The following is a 17,486-nucleotide window of genomic DNA, read 5'->3' as shown; positions in this document are numbered from 1 at the left end:
CAGCATGGGCAGTCTCAGAGGACAAAGAGGTGGTTATAGGAGCTGAACTCTTCTCAGGGGGAAGGACATATATTATCACTAGCACTCATACACTTTAATTTCTTGTCTTGTATTAGTAAGTGACATGTCTTCGCCCACATGGGTGCAGAGAGGATGAACATGGCATGTTTATATCAACATGACAATTGTGCAGTTGTCTGCCATTTTACACAAAAGTCAGAAGTCTACAGAATGTTTTCATACAGGAAAACATTTCCTGATTTTAGTAACAAAAGTGTGAAATTGAAAGCAAAAAAAACCAAAAACAAACAGCTGCCCCAAAAATAACCTGTTTTTCACCCTCTAGTTTTGCTCAGTGTGAATCTACTTGAGGCTTGTTTGTTAAGTGGTGATAAATGGCGGTTGGTGTTAAATGGGTGAAGCGTCCCACCTTGCTGTTGCTGCGGACATCCAGCCGATGCCAGCGCCTGTCTGCCACGTTCACGTTGCCTGGCAACTGTAGCACCACTGTGCCAGAGCCGTGGTTGATTTTCAAGGTGGGGGTCCCATCTATCAGCTCTAGATGGAGAGAGAGAAAAGGGGAGAGCCGGGAGGATTGGTGAGGGGTGAGATTACTTTCTTTGAAATCAGCAGGTTTTAAGAAATACTGAGTTTTAAGAGCTGCTGTCAATAGTTTGGTTTGTTGACATCCAATATTTGATGCTATTCAAGTCTCTAAAACAGCATTGAAATCACTGTAAATGTTAAAACTAAATGATGCATGCCAAAGAATTAAGTGCATAAAATGGCATATATTATGGAGTACACACTGACAGTGTGGTAAACTGCTAACATTGTCTCTGTATATTAACATTAATGAGGATTACTGCACAGAGCCTGTTGTGATATCCTTCTTTTTTTTTCTTCACATTTCACGGCAGTCAACAAACATCAGACAAAAGTTATTACATTCTATTTTCTGATTTACTCAAATGGGAAATTAAAAGTTAATGAAGTGGTTAAGACTGCTTGCGTGCATATGTGAGGAATTACGGGATCACATGTCTGCCAACCAGCACTGGCAATCCATCATCATGCATGCTGAACCTCAAAAGTTCATACAGCCACATACCTGTAAACACTAAGCATCTTATTGTTTCTGCTCATACTGCTGTGGCTGCATTGACTTCTTACTTCATGCAACAGTAGCCTCTATTTAGAGACCGCATTACAACTTTCAAAATGTCAATATCTGGACTTTATAAAACCGGATCTCCATTTTTACTCCTCTAACGGGTCTATGTTATTAGGTCAAAAGGATAAAACTAATGTTATTTTATTTTTCCTCCTGTTGCTATTATTGCCTGTGGAAAATGTCTTCCCACAGTCAGAAGCAGCCTTGATTAATGCTGTCTGTCATGTTAGTGTTCTGCAGTGTTTTATCACGCAGCTGATTGTTACATTACACCGTTTCATTAATCTGCAGTCTGCGGCAGCGAGGACAAGAAGTAAACTTCTGGAAAAAAAAAAAACACAAAAAAAACTGTCTCAGTCAAATGATTTACATTCAATTCAGGAAATGTGAAAATTACTACTGTGACTGCAGCGACTTCACAGAAAATACAGTATGTTGTAATTATGTTGTTTTGAAGTTATGGCTTATGTGAAGACTGTTGTATGTCTCTGCTGGTTGTATTCAATTAAAAATAATAATAGGCCGTCACAGTTCATGTCCAATAGCTCATTGTTCCCAATTTTCCCCATTGCCACCCCCGCAGCTACATTTCCCACGCTGCCCACCACAGAATTAGGGATTCAGTTTCCACCGAAGCATTTAGTTCTCATGTTTCATTTTGAGTACTCCCATTTGGCAATTTCCTGGTTATCGCCTCGTCCGGCAAACTGAGGTGGTTACTGTTACTGAATACTAGAGTTATAATTTAGCACAGAAAAATAGAAGTCAAAACTCCAGTGTGAGTTTTGCTAACTTCTAACTTTGTCTTCATTTATAAAACAGATAGTTCTGCTCTTTGATTAGCTATGATTGGCTGAGCTACACACACGCACAGTGTGACCGGGTCTACAGTGTGAGTGGTATACATTTACTGTCTCTTAAGTGGTCGTGGTTGTGATTGTTTGTTCATGTCACAACCTAACAACAATACAACACTAGAAACAGTATGAATTTATGCCTGATTTTGCTGCTTGCTTTTATCTGCTAACTTATATCTGATGAACTCATTACAAGATCATATTAGTCTAACACTCTCTGCTTTCCCTCCAAAAATAGTTCAGTAATGATAACAATAATAGTATTATCAAGCAAAGTAAAACAAGTTTTATTTCAGTTTTAACTTTTAAATCAAGGTTGCATGTTTAGGTCCCTCTAAATTTCTGAGATTGCTAAGCAACATCAGTAGCTCCGCTGCAGCAGTGAAAACAAAAGAGAGAAGAGAGATCTGTGTTGCCAGATCTCGACAGGTCTTGAACAAAGTCAATTTTCTCCTTGTCTGTCTGTCTGAAAAAATATCATTGTAATGTCAGAATGTTCTGGATATCTGTGGCTTGTGAAAAATGGATCCAATATTTATTTTGGTGACTATATGGGGCAAAAGAATCATAATCTGTGATCACATTCACCACTCCCATTGAAATGAGCGGACTCTGGCCTGCCGCCGGTCTCCTAAAGGGGACGGCGGCGAAACCCATGTGTGCCGCAGATACAGGAAACGATTGTAAGTGCGCCGTCTCTTTTCTCAACTGTCTCTGACGTGCCTGTAAGAACTCCAATGGGAGGCGCCCTGTAGGCATCCTAACCAGAAGCCTCCTACAATTGCACAATTAACGACGATATCTAGATAAATACTAATAATCAGCTCCACGTTGTGCCTAACGACCCCCCGTATCTGTTAACCGAAGCCTCTTGGGGCTTATTGCTTTAGTTTGAGTCAGTAGAAGTTGGAAGTCAAAGAGAGGCTGACAAAAATCAAATTCTCTTCTTACTGCTCTTCAATCTGCCGTGTGTCTGACTTCAGCGGAGCTTTCGTCATCCCTCTTGCTGCATCTCTCGCAATGTCAGTCTGTCTATCAACGCTCTTTCATCTCCTGTCTCTCTTTTACCTCCTGCCTTGCTTCACCCTTTCATTTATTTTTTCACCATAACTGACGTTTTTTTTTTCTTTTTTTTTTTCCATTGTGCTGCTTTCAAATAATTCACATACACTTTCTACTGACATTCCGCTTTTTAACTGTGCCTTTTATGAAACCACTGTTTTCTATCAAGTTTACTTATGACATGTATCAAGATGTGAACCTGAACCTTAATGTTTGTGTGCAATCGCATCATCGCCACCTTCTCAAATGATTTCAGGTGATGGATCTTACAGCATCTTCACCTTGAGCTAGAATAAATTAGGTGTTGTTGAGTGGGTGAGATGCTGCTCTTCTCTAATTGCCTTGTCAAAGCTGACATGCGCCTTTGTGATGAGTGCCCCATACTTCATTATGCTACCTCTCATATAGGTAAAAAAAAAAAAAAAATCCATTGCCCTGGCTGTGTCATTTTTTAATCCACAGGGAGTGCAAGTTTGCTGTTAGCCTCTCTTTGCCTCTCAACTTTTCTTCAATTACCTGCAAGTTGATTTAGCCTGCTCCGGCTGCAAAATGAGTTGCTGCTGCACTTCAGGAATGATCCAATTAATTTTAATATATTGGCAGAGGCCAGACAATTGACCAGAAAGAAGAGAGTAAATTCAATATATCAGTTCAATCCAAAAACCTCCCTCCTTTGTTTAACTTATCCGCTGTGGTCTTTAGGCTCTACCTCACTCTCCTTAAATCTTGGTCACCTTATTCATTCCCTTCTCTCATTTACTGCCCCCCTGGGACCCTTCACCTTTTTTTTTTCTTTATCTCACTCATCTCAGTCTCTCAAATTTCCAGTCTTCAGGCTGCCCCCTCCTCACTCTCTGTGGAATTTCTGTCTTTCTTGAACCCCAGAGTATGCTAACGCTATCAGTGCCAACCCTCCGTTTACACCCACACTGGGGCAGACAGATATGTCGGAGCTGGCAGTGTATACTGACGGCCACAAAGGACACCTGCATAAGTCTGACTAAAAAGATATTTTCACAGATGTGCATATGGACATATGTATGTTCGATGTACGCACAGACAGACACCCAAAACCCAGTTAAAAAGTAGACTGACCAACTGATCGCCTGGCACGTCTAAGGAGCGTTCTTGTCAAGATTGACGTGACATTATCCCAGGAGATGAGGACAGACTTCAGTGGTCTCAAAGGAGGAGCACAGGGGGAGAAGCATAGCAGCAAGAAGAGAGAGAATGGGTGGAGGGTGGTGGGGGGGGGGGGGGGGGGGGGGCTGCAGGTGACAAGTGGGATGATGGACAGTGAGGGGAAATAGATGAGAGATGAACAGTGCAGGCGAAACAAAAGGGAGAATCAAAGGGTGACAAGCAGAGAAGAACACAAGGAAATGAGAGGACAAATAGAAAGCAGATGGAGGATGCAAAAGAAATAAAGATTCTGATATGCTCCAGTGCTCCAACTTCATCAAATGAGTGTGAATCAGATCAATTAATTATTTTTTGTTAATATGCTTAACAGACTTGCAGCAATTAAAGCTGTGTGAATTCAAATGTTTTTTTTTGTTTCTTTTGTTTCAAACGAAGAATATATGAGCCTGAATTATTCATCAAGAATGATTCTCACAATCTGCGATGAGACAGGAGGACAGATTTTTATCAGGCGCTGTCTTATCCAGAAACTATGAGATGTGGAAACCAGACAGATCATGTCTATTAGTGATAATCATACAAATATCAGTAAACAAACCCCTTCAACCAGGGTAAATGAATAGGACACATACAGGAGTCCTATTAGTGCATGACTAAACATACTTTAAAGGTCCCATATTGTATAATGTGAGATTCCCATGTGTTATTTGATTATAAAGCAGGTCTATGTTATGTTGAAAGCAGAAAGCGCTCAGTCCACAGTATTTAGAAACTGAGCCTTAAAACAAGCCGTCAGGACTTCCTGACCTTTGTGATGTCACAACATAGCAGTCACCATTCTCAGCCATGCCTCAAGCCCCGCCCACCTCGACTCACCATCCAACCTGTGTTTACCTGAAATCTGAAATCTTTTTATTGGATCACTCAGAAAACAGCCATTGAGATGATTTTTGGTTCTTAAACCCACAAATATATTCTCTAATGGATCAATACTTCAAATAAAAAGTGTAAAATAAGGACCTTTAAAAGTAAACTATGAGAGAGAACACTGATGAGGCAAAAACCAACAATGAATTTACCCAAAGTAGCCAAAGCTTTAGCCTAGAAGCCACTCTGCAACCAAACATTATTTTTTCATCAGCAAGAGGGAGAGAAAAAGACAAGTAAATGGGTGATCTGACATTCAAATATTTGTTTCAGGTTTGGGTTTGGTATCAGCCTTGATACTGACCTTATTAAGTAGGTCAGGTATGAGCCAGACATGATATGTCAACATGAAATACTTTTGGATTTTCAGCTCTTCTCTTCCTCATTCATTTTCGCAGCTGTGAGATAATTGTGATGTGCTTTGGTTTGTTTTGTTACTCCCTCGTCACCACAACTCATTTCTCATTGCATTTGTATGATTCCCATACAAGACATGTATGATTGAGAGAAAGCTGCTGTCTGCTGGTTACAAGTAGAAATGAAATACATATCACTTGCATTATTATGCATGGTTTTACTTTTTATAGCCTAAAACAACATTAGATCTGTTTTTATTCCTATGAAACCCCAGCAAATATTCAAAGTAAAGCCCCAAGAAACACTTAGCAACATTATATTCTTAACAAATGAACAGCAAAACAATAGGCAACCAAGTACGTGCTGGAAATCTAAATAAATCTATAGTTTTCACTGTGATAGAGCAGCTCTCAGGGATTTGTCCCTCTCGTTCAATCCATGTGGGAAATGCTCCAGAGCTGGAGAAGAGAACGGATCGATTTCTAGATCACTTATTATTTGCAGAGTTACTTTAAAATGCAAACTAGAAATAATTAAAATTCTACTATAAAAAATATAAACTATAAAACTATATATAACTATAAAAAAAGATGCATTATTTTAAGATTAAGATTATTGTCCCTATCATTGGCATAATAACTACTCAACTTCTCTTTTGATGATTTGGCAAAGTTGAATGGAACTGAACTGAGTAACACAGACAGACACATAGAAACAGAGACAGATAGAGAAAAGAAAGTGAGAGATGAGCTGGAGAGGCATGCTGGGAATGCAGCAGGCTGGCAGGCCGAATGGGTAGCTACATCTTCATAGGGGCCAGAATGCCTTTTAAATGCTCTGGGTGTACTAGGGTTAGGACAAGACTTTGCTCTTAAAGGGGTCATCCACACGACCATGCTTCTTATCTGCTCTTCATACGTAATTCATTACCTCCTACTCTGAGACAGACAAGAGGGAGGGGGAGAGAGAGAGAGAGGGAGGGAGGAGGAGAGAGAAAGCGTGTACGCTTTGTGTGCAAGGAGAGCTTGAGCTCCCACAGAGTTGGGGCTCTTAAATATAAAAAATGTCCTCCTCTTCTGACGGCCTGGGGATACACAGGAGTCAAACTGAGAGCATATGGACTGCATAAACAGCATTACAAATCATACTGGTACACACATATTCCCACCCATCACCCACACAAACACACATACACACACGCAGGAGCAGTCACATATACACTAATGCCACAGAGAAGTCAGCCTGTGTACAAATCAGCAGGTGATGCAGCAAGTGCAGAGCAGAGAGCTTCTTGTATAAACGATCTGTCAGCTAGCTAGCCAGCCCCGCAGCCAACGCATATTGGATCCCCGCATCCAGCAGCAGTTACTATTTGAAAGCCATTGCAGAGCTAAGCTGGGGGGCACTGCTACACAACAGCTCTGTGGAAAATGAACATAACGCCAAAGTGAATCTGTGTGTGTTGATGTGTGCTGTTGTTCGCTTTTTCTTCGATTTACGGTCTTTATTCATGACTCAGTCCTGTTTTCTCAGAGTGACACCATATGAATAAATATCAGACTATATTGCATGCTGAGAATATATTCTTCAAGAGAAGAGTTAAAAAGAAACGCACCCTCCTTACAAGTCCTTATCCGACCCCCCTGCCAGCAAACTTTTCCCACCCTCTGCAAAGGTGCAGTAATTACACAAATTTAATTTGTCTTGTTAATTTGTCTATTGATTGGACAAGCACTGGCCTCTGGCTGGCGGTCTTTGCATGCATGTGTGAGAGAACGGTCCGGTGTGTTTGCTCGGGAACCTGAGAGGAGGTCTGAAGCTTCCAGCCATGTTTGTCATTTATTGTTGACCTCGTTGCACACAAATCGTTTCTGTGACAATCAATTTCACTAATACAACTGAGGGCAAAGTGTAGCATCGCTGATCAGGCCGGGTAGACATGATGCTAAGTGAGGCGGTTATATTGTGTGTGGTACCAGGAGTATTGACACAAAAAAGTCTGTGTCTGACAACGTCTAAAAGTGCAAGACTTGGAGGAATGCCAATAAAATGCTCTTTTCTTACTAATGTTAGGTTAGAAGATTAATACCACTTTTATGTTTGTAACCTAAATATGAAGCTACCACCTGCAACCGATTAGCTTAGCTTAGCATAAAGACAGGAAGCAGAATCTCTCAAACTCACCAATTAACATGTTGTATCATGTTATAATGTGTTAAATCTGCACAAGTTGACAAAGTATAGTTTTATTACAGGTTATGTGCTTGGCAATTTCTCTGCTGGTAATTTCCTGGAGGCTTCTGGCAGTCTGCTGGTTGCCTGGCAACCAAACAGTGATGACAAGTCTTCAGAAAATTCATTGCACCTGTCAAGACGTTGCACAGCAAGTAAGTTTGTTTCCCAGAATATTAAAATATTCCTCTAAGGTAGGCTGATAGGCTGTTCCAAAAGAACTCAACAAAATGACCCAGGATTTGCCAAAGAAAAAAAAGTTAAATCAGTTTAACGTGGAGAAATTTTTCATTTCATATCTTGTGCCATGTAGAAGAAATGTGCAGTTTGTAGGCATTCATGTGTTTTACTGGGGTCACCTTGTTCCAATTTCCAATTATTTTGCCTTCATCAATTAAAAATCATCCATAATTGAACAGAAGGACACATCACTTCTCTTAAAAGAGGTGATAACGCAACAGCTCACCAACACCTTGAGGGAATATCTTCAAATTTAGCACCAACATTCACTTGAACTCAAGGATGAACTGATTAGATTTTGGTGGCCAAAGTTTCAAAGTTCAAGGTCACAGTTCTCGTGAATGCAATATATCAGGAACACCCAGAGGGAATTTCATTAAATCTGTCACAAACATTCACTTAGACTCAAGGTCAAGGTCACTGTGACCTCACAAACACATTTTTGGCCATAACATACAAATACAAACATACAAATTCATATGTTTATTATGACACATTTTCACAAAGTGTCTATTAGGATAATATTATGAAGTGATGACATTTTACATCCAAAAGGTCAAAGGTCAACTTCAATGTGACATCGTAATGTTCTGCAAAATCTTTCCACACAATAATTCTAACCGATTGTAATACAGGTATAAAAACCTACTGTAAGTACATCACAGATCAGATGACCACTGGGAAACACCCTCGGGGTGGGGGGGGGGGGGGGGGGGGGGGGGGGGGGTTGGGCACAAGTGGTAACGACATGACAATGTCAGAGTGAATACCAGTCAGACTGGTGGTGGCGCAGCTCGAACAGTGATGAAAAATGTAACTTTAAAATGGAAGCAAAAGGTGGTCACTGGAAACATGTGGGCCACAAATAGCCAGGAAAAGTAATGCACGTTAAATCTTCCTCGACTAAATCTTATCTTGACACAAGCTGCACATGAGCCACATGTTAATAACAAAGGTCTCCTTCCAGCTTCACAGCTTTTATGGACAAATACAAAAATTAAAAAAAACCACCTCCTCTGGTTACAGAGTAACAATCACTCATGTATTACATATCACTGGTGTGAGCCTTGTGGTAGAGAGGCAGCTTTATACAAACAACTGAATATTCATTTGAAATTTTAAGTGCATGCCTGCGTTGTTATTAGCTGTAAATGCCTATTAGCTATTCTTAAGCGCTAGTAGTTGAAATTATAAATTAGTATGCAAATACAGTTTGCTGTAAGGCTTGGCTGCATATTTGCATTCTGTTATGCTGCTTTTACAGCAGACTCTATACACCGCAATCAAAATAACTGTTTTCAAAAACGCCAACACACTCCCTGAAACAAATCCTGACAATTATCAGAAGTGTTTGCACACAAAAGCAGCTCAGTTTGGCTGGTACGATTTGCGTTTGTTTGTGGCTTGAGTCGCACGTCATGATCGTTCATTTTAAAAGGTTAGTCTGCACTCATGAATAAAATATATGTACAGGATTGTTCAGGGAAACTAAATATTGTTCTTTGAACTGCTGCTCTTTTGTACTGGGCATGTGTAAGAAGGGCTTAGCTGGGAACAAACTGACCCTGAACCGTTCACAAAGATGACTGCACAACTGACTTCACAAATTAATAAACGACATTTACATGCTAGTGAAATATAAATGGTTTTAAGGCAACATCTGACGTTCTGGTCTTACCTAGAATGCAAGAGGTCATCTTAGGTATGGGTATTATTATGGCCTATACGCATACACACACACACACACACACACACACAAACTACACCAGCTCTGTTATAAGCATGTAATCTCTTCTCCCCCAGTGGCTGAAGATTGGATATAGTACACAGCAACGTTCCCAGTGTGTGTTTGTGTGTCGTACACCTTCCCTGGCCTACACAGCAGGGCTGGCTTGGTACAGCTGCCCTGCGGCAGGATAAAGTGCGGATGAGTGGGCGGCTTTGGAACAGCAAACCAACATCTCAATGAGAAGCTGAAGGTCTGTCTGTGGAGATGTGTGTGTGTGTATGTGTGTGTGTGTGTGTGTGTGTGTGTGTGTGTGTGTGTGTGTGTGTGTGTGTGTAGCAGTGGGGAATATGACCAGGCTCAATGGGCAGCATCACTTAACAAGGCTTAATAACAAGGTGAAACACTGTCTCACACACGCACAACATCACACACTATGGCAATACGTTCAAAATAAAAATGATGGAGGTATATTAGTGGGTTCTCATGTGGCACTTAACATTCATGAAATGAAAAAGCAGTTCAGGTTGTACAACAGCCTCAGCCAGCTGCCATTTCTTTTTATCGTCTTCTCTTGCCTCTGTTCCCTCAAACCCAGTATTTCACCTCTCTTTTTCTCCAGCTTCCCTTTGTATCCTGAAACCATTATAGCAACAACTCCTTTTTTAAACTACACTTTCAACTTGAAGCAGTGCCACAGATACACGTACATTGCCTCTCCCATTATCATTTCCAGTGCAGCTCCTGTACTTGTAACGCATTTATGTCGGGACAAGACCTTCAGGATTCACCTCACAGCGTGTTTGATTTGGGAGTAAATCGGTCCATTTTGTCTGATTCCTGGTGTAATTAAGCACCAGACCAATATGAGCTTCGATGTGAGCGGAGGATTCTTGAAGCTGTGTTTTTTTAGGTTGAGGTTGAAAAGCATTTCCTGTTCCCTGGTGCCTCGCTAATCCCATTTAATCAAAAACCTTGTTGTGTTTGTTGTTTTACAGAGGACAAGTTCAGATTCTGGTCAGGGAAAGCAACTCTGTGTCACCTTAACGTCAACAACATATTTCTATTACTTTGTTCTTCATGTTATATGTTCGCTGTTATTGTGGCTCGCTGTTTTATCTCAAAATCTAATAGGCATGCAAGTTTTATTACTTCTGTTTTGTTCTACTTTTGTTAACTTTTGCCCTTTATATGCTCTGCAACTGGATCCAATTTAATCAGCTCCGTGGTGCACAAGGACAGTGAGGGTGACTGAAAGAATAATTTAACAATTTTTACAGCACTTTCTTTTATTTTCATGCGCCTCCACTCAGCTTACAGTGTACAGTATAGTCAGTACGTTCCTCCCTTCTATATATCTTTTATATCTAATATTCTTTTAAAAAATCCTATCTGTGCCTTGTATGATTAGTGAGGTGTACAGTTTGTAGTATAGGCAGCCAACTGCAATACATGGCGCCAATATTACTCTTTTCATTAGAAATCAGATACTGGCAATCCAGTGTTGTTCATATCTGAATGTGATGGAGGTTCATCCCCCACTACGGCTGGTGAATATGTCTTTTAATAATGTTTGTATATCAGATGGCTTTGTGCATTAGGTGTCCAGGCAAATAAATCCTTTGTGTGGTGTGTGTGATTGTTCTATATAAGCAAAGCCACTGGGAAACCTGCCTTACCTTGCCTAAAGGAACGGTTAACTGTAAAAAGATCTATATTTCTTTGTTCAGGAGGTGGTTGTTGTTTTGGAAACATTTGTTTCATGATTGTCCTGAAGGCTAATTCTCGTTTAATCGAACTGGATATTCAACTCTCAGCATCTGGAAACATCTTATTTGAAGGACAAAACCGAGGTGAATGTAAAGTTATCCCTGTATAATTGTGTTTGTTTCTTTACATCACAGTTCACAGACAAATATCAGGTTCAGCTTTGACCTACACTACTCACTTTGAGTTTTACTGACAAATAAAGTGGTTTAGATACATTGTCACAGTTGTGACAGCTTGTTAACAACCAATCTGCAACCTGAGTCCAAGACCATCACTGCCCCAAAAAAACCCAGTGCCAACCTCTCCTCTGCAGAACGCCAAATCCCTCAACTTTTGCTATTAATATAGTATTGGTTGTAGTTATTAATAAGAGTTCCTCAATGATAGAATATTTTGAGTGAATAAGTGAATCAGCTATCCTTCCCTGTTTAGGGTGGTGCCCAGGGGATAACTTTAATATTAATCAAAGTTCATAGTTAGTTTCATATTAATGTTTTGTTAATTTCTTCTAATAATCTATAACCTACGAATGTCCAACAATATTTTTATATAGTAAAACCAGATGTCAGGGAGGAGTCAGATACAGGTCATCCCTCAATTTTAACCAACACACACCTACATAAGCAGTACGCAGAGGGTCATTAGATCATTTTTACCTTGGGGCCTGCAGCAGTTGAACCCTGCCATGGCCACTGGAGTTTGTTGGAAATGGTGCTCGACAAATCATCGTAACACTGTTAGACCTACATATATATGCATACATACTTTAATGCAGTTATATTAAGCTCCAGCACTCCAGCAGACGATGAATTTGTTACGTGCAGTAGGTGAACCTTGAAACAAGTTAATTAGAGCTCTAAATATGTACAGCCTGACTGTAATTACAGTCTGCACAGTGACAAATCAGCCTTTACTCCACTAATAAACCCATTAACTCTTTAGGATCCACTAACACACGCTGACTGGCTTTCAGATATACTCAGACCCTCTGACACCAAACAAAGCTAAAGAAATAATCAAGGATTTAAACTGCAAACCTGCTCAGAACGTGCACACACACACACACACACACACACACACACACACACACACACACACACACACACATCCGGCTCTCCAGGCGGACCTCACCTCCTACACACATTACTTTGGCAGTGATGGAACAACAGCATCTCTCCCAAGAGAGAGGACCAAAGCAAGGGAAGAAGTAGCGAGAGAGAGAGAGACAAGGAGGCGTGAGTCTCTCAGATTAAAACACTAAATATACCAAGATGTACAAGACATTTTGTTCTCTGTTTCTGTCTGTCTATAATGCCTGCCGCCCTCAATTCAACAAGCTTTATTGTCTTAAAGTTCAACAATACTGCCGCAGCAATAAAAGAAAAAAGACCAGCGTTCTCCTTTAAGAGCTGGAGATGTAAATCTGTTAAGGCTCAGTTTACACACTCTTCAGACATTTCTAACCAAAATCCATGGTTTATATCGTTGTGAGTAACAGAAGTGTGCTTGACTGACTGTCCACCGCACAGCCTTCCTTTTCTAAATTAGCATTTTTGTAAAAACAATTCTGTTTAAAAGTAATACGCATCAAAATGCATGGGGTGTCACCTTTAATAAAATCAAAATCAACGAGTGTGTGGGAGCAATTGTGTAAGACTGACTGTCACTGCCTAATCCTCAGGTTGTGGCAAGTTAATACACACAGGGAATTAAAGCTGAAATGGATTTCTGTTCTTGTCTTGTAACATTCATTCGTCTTTAGGCTAAGTGAAAGAGGGGAGGAGGTGAGGTACAATGTCTTTCTCCAGTTTACATCTGTGTTTCTGCCTTAACTAATGATGACCACATATGCAATTTGTTTTAATTTGTCATGTCCTTTTTTTTTTAAATTGTTTCGTGGTCTTCTTTTTAACCTCCATTTCTGAGGATCCACTTATATCAGTGGCACAGCAAAATCCGCACAATATTGAGTTCAAGCTTGGTGGCATAGTGACTATACTCTGAGGGCGCATCAGGGCCACAGAAGGGGGTAATATGCCAAGAAAAAATGTCTGTGAATAAAGTCAGAAATTTATGAAAAAAAAAAATTGGCTATTCTATGAGAATAAAAAGGTAAATTTAGGAGAAAAACTTTTATGAGGAAAAAACCTTCAAATATTCTTTGGGTTTATAAAGTCATCAGTTTGCAAGAAAAAAACTCAGTAATTCACTGAGAAATCACAAATGAAGAAAAACTAAACTAAATTTAAAATAAAAACATATTTCTATGTTGTTTTTTTTCAGTCAAGCAACCACAAAAACCACACAGGTAACTGTCTCCAAGCCATGCCATAAAAAAAATCTTTTTTTCACAAAAGCTTGCTAACCTTTTTTTTTTTTTATTAAGTTTTTTTTTGAGGCATTTTTTCTATTCTGACAGAGACAGTGAGAGAGACACAGGAAAGTCAGGGAGAGAGAGAGAGAGAAGGGATGACATGCAGCAATGGGTCACGGTCGTACTCAACCCAGGACACAGTGGTCTGGACATGGCCTATGTGGTACGCGCTCTACCAGGTGAGCCACCGGGGCACCCACAGCTTGCTAACCTTTTTTCTATTCTCTTTGTACTGGGCTGTTCACTCCACCCCTGGTATTTTCTTCTTCAAACTGTACATAATTTCATTCGATACAGAGTTTTATTGAAGAGGGGGAAAAAAAGCTCTAATGATCATGCTAATGTGACAGCAAACTTGTGGGCAAATGGGACAATGTGTTCACAGTTTATTTAAAAGACGTACATGTACAATTGACTCCTGTGTCATAAACCATTTCCCCATGTGGAGCATTTTTTTTTACCCCAACAGAGGGCGTTAAATAAAAGTGGAAGGTGCAACACAGTTAATAACCTAATAAAGCTTCCTCCAGTTTGAACTCTCCAGCTGTACATTCCCTCAGAAGTTAGCGCTGTCAAGACTGCTTGCTATTGATCAACAGCACTAATTTGCAAGTACAAGTTAATTCAAGATGAATTCCACTGAAATTAATTCATTTTTTTGCTACAGAATTTCACCGCTGTAGTCCGGTGGTTCACAACCACTTTTTTCTTTCTTTCACATATGCACCCAGAGTCATAGCAGATAAACTCAAGTGCTCCTTCATCAGCACCCCCTGTCATGTTCCAAATGTGTTTATTTTAATATTTTAAAACAGATTTTGTTGTTTTTTCACATGTTTAATTACATAAAAGGTGATTTGTTTTCACACCACTGGATAATAAAAATTACAGAAGATGGATGTTTCAACTATTTATCCATTAATGGGTCTTAACTGAACTGCCAGCTCACTGCTTTTATGTATTTTAACCATTTATTCTAACAGTTAAGTTTTCACACACTTTGAGTCACAATACATGGTGCTCAGGTGATCCAGCTGCCTACGGGCACACACTATTTCTTTTTCTATCAAATCATAATTTCTATTATTTCCATTCTATTATTCTCTAATTAGCCAGCTAGCTACAATACATTTCCCCCGTACCCCCTGGGATACAAGTTTGCCTGGATTGCGCTTTGTCTGTTCTCCCGCACTAAATCCTTCCACTCTTCATCTCACCTACAGTAATAATGGCCACTTATTAAATTAATGCCCCCCTTAGGCAAAACACTTTCTTTTTTTATATATATTTTTTAAAACCTGGCATTAAGCCACATCAATTTGTTGAAATGAAATCAGTGGCGTCTGACTAAATGCTAAAACGTCATATATGGCAGATAAGCCAGAAAAGCCAAACATATAATTATTTGCTATTGCTGTTCCTCGAGAGACACAGTTAAAGGTAAACATAGTCTCCCTGAACTCTCCTTCTTCTGCCTCTACATCTGTTCTAACAAAGCTTTTGGACTTATATTCATTTCCTGTTCTGAGGACATTTGCCTGCTGGTCCAAAAATGTTAAATCAATTAAATGCAAAGTAAAAATGATTTCCTTCATCTCATCTCAGTTACAGCTGTCCTCACACAGTGAAGAATTCAGAATCCAGAGCCAGACTGGACGTATAACTGAGCTCCTACCTATGGCCATGAAGTCCTCGTGGTCCCAGGCCTGCAGCTGAGCCAAGGGGCCGCTGTACAGCAGCAGTCCGTCAGCCACGTCCGTGATGAACTCCATCGACACATGACTCTCGAAACAAGGCATCATGGGAGGAAACCAGGCATAGCCGTTGCCATGGAAACTGTGCTTGTTCTGCTGGCACTCAGGCCCTTCGAATTGAGCTGAGCATTGGCACCTTGAGGAGAAGAGCAAACCAAGAGCCAAAATTACACGAGTTAGTGAATTAAATAAATAGATGACTTCGACTTTTATGTGCCTGCTATTGACAATTTGATTTTCTTAACTAGTTGGTTACTTTCTTACCTTCCGAAACTAGTTAGTGTAAAATACTCCTCTGATCCCAACCCCCCCCCCCTTCCCCTTTTTGGAACCACTTACTGTATTTTAGTCTTTCAACGTTTTTTTCGGCACATCTGTCTAAGTCTTGTTGTTTAGCCTCTCAGACACCCATCCCCTCCAACTATCTCTCTCAGTCTCTCTCACTCCGGCTGTTTTACTGATGCAGATGTTCTCATTAGTGGCAAAACCATAGGGAGAATCACTGCATCGCTAGAAAACTCCTCTCTCTGTATTCCCACACATCCATGCACTCATTTGTCCTATAACTTCCTGTCAAACTTTTACCTCTCACCTCCTCTCTTCAACAAAGTTTCACCCTTGGGTTCCTAAATGCAAAATCTTTCCCTCTAATTCCTCCCTCTTTCAATCCTTTCTCACTTATTCTACCATCTTTCTTATATTGCAAGTTTGATCTTTTTTCTCCATGTGACCCATTTATCTCAACCATTCTTCTCATATTTGTCAGTGTATGTTCAGATTTTCAAAAAAAGTAACCAACAGGATGAAACTATATAAAGACATTTGTTTTGTACAACATGATGTGTGATCAATGCTTTCAAACTAACAAAACAAGCGGAGGCGGGATATTTCAATTTGAACAAAACTAAAAGAAAAACTTGTGGCATCCAGTGGAGAAAGCAAAAACAAGAGCCCAGCTGATTGTACTGTCAGTAGAAAACATTAACATTTCTGCACAGTTTTGTCGCAGTGCTGGGAACAGTAGAACTGACGACCCCAGGAGCAGGAACATGAGACTAGGAGGGTCCTTAAAGTGACAGTTTGGGTTATTGGACGTGGGGTTGTGTGAGGTACTTATCAATAGTCAGTGTTTCAGCCGCAGCAGATTAGCCCGCTCTCAGTTCGGAGAAGCAGCCGGGAACACCGGCACAGAAGCTGAATGATGAGCTGCTGTGGACAGGGCCATCAGCAAAAACGTATTTTAGCCACAAAAATGCCCAAATAAAAAAAAAAAAAAGTTTACGCTTTATTTGGAATATTTTCACCACTTTATCTTGCCGTCAAACAGTCCTTTTCTTTAGAACTACACTTTGTAAATCATTCAACTAGAGTATTCCTATGCATGCATGCAACTATGGCGCGCAATGTTTTACTCTGCAGATCAGCTGTTTGAGCCAGACAGAGCTAAGAGTAGGTGTGCTTTGAAAAAAATGTAGTTCCATCGCTCCATCAATGTAGTACATCGCTCAGCTTCTGTGCCCAGTGCTCCCAGCTGCTTCTCCAAACTGGGAGCACACTGAACCGAATCTACTGCAGGTAACACACTGACTATAGATAACTACCTAACATAACCCCACATCAACTAACCCGAACTATCACTTTAAGAAGCCTAGAAGTACAAACTAGTTTTTATGTGTAATTCTAGAATATGTGCCATGAGTAAATCAATGTTGTTGTCTTAAGAAATAATTTGATATATTGTTTTTTGGTGCAAAACAGTCTTGGAACCTCTCAGTAGCCTTCCCCCCGTTACAAGTTTTTACCAGTGGGTTTGTACAAGGATGAGCATTTCTATTCAACTCTGTGAGATGTCATGATATATGTGATACAC

At 40.1% G+C, this 17,486-nt stretch overlaps 1 protein-coding gene across 1 annotated transcript in view; it reads right to left on the bottom strand.

The window, feature by feature from the left end:
• LOC111219349 (neural-cadherin-like) overlaps window positions 1–17,486 on the bottom strand; it is a 319,768-nt gene that overhangs the window by 74,956 nt on the left and 227,326 nt on the right. The window contains exons 27-28 of the mRNA XM_022741986.1: window positions 15,538–15,752; window positions 431–558 (exon numbers count right to left, since the gene is read on the bottom strand). Of these exons, the coding sequence (XP_022597707.1) occupies window positions 431–558; window positions 15,538–15,752 (343 nt within the window). The remainder of the gene's footprint in view (window positions 1–430; window positions 559–15,537; window positions 15,753–17,486) is intronic.

Source organism: Seriola dumerili, unplaced genomic scaffold (genome assembly GCF_002260705.1).
Source record: "Seriola dumerili isolate Sdu_G_001 unplaced genomic scaffold, Sdu_1.0 BDQW01000003.1, whole genome shotgun sequence".
Taxonomy (NCBI): domain Eukaryota; kingdom Metazoa; phylum Chordata; class Actinopteri; order Carangiformes; family Carangidae; genus Seriola; species Seriola dumerili.
This window is presented reverse-complemented; position numbering and strand designations above follow the sequence as displayed.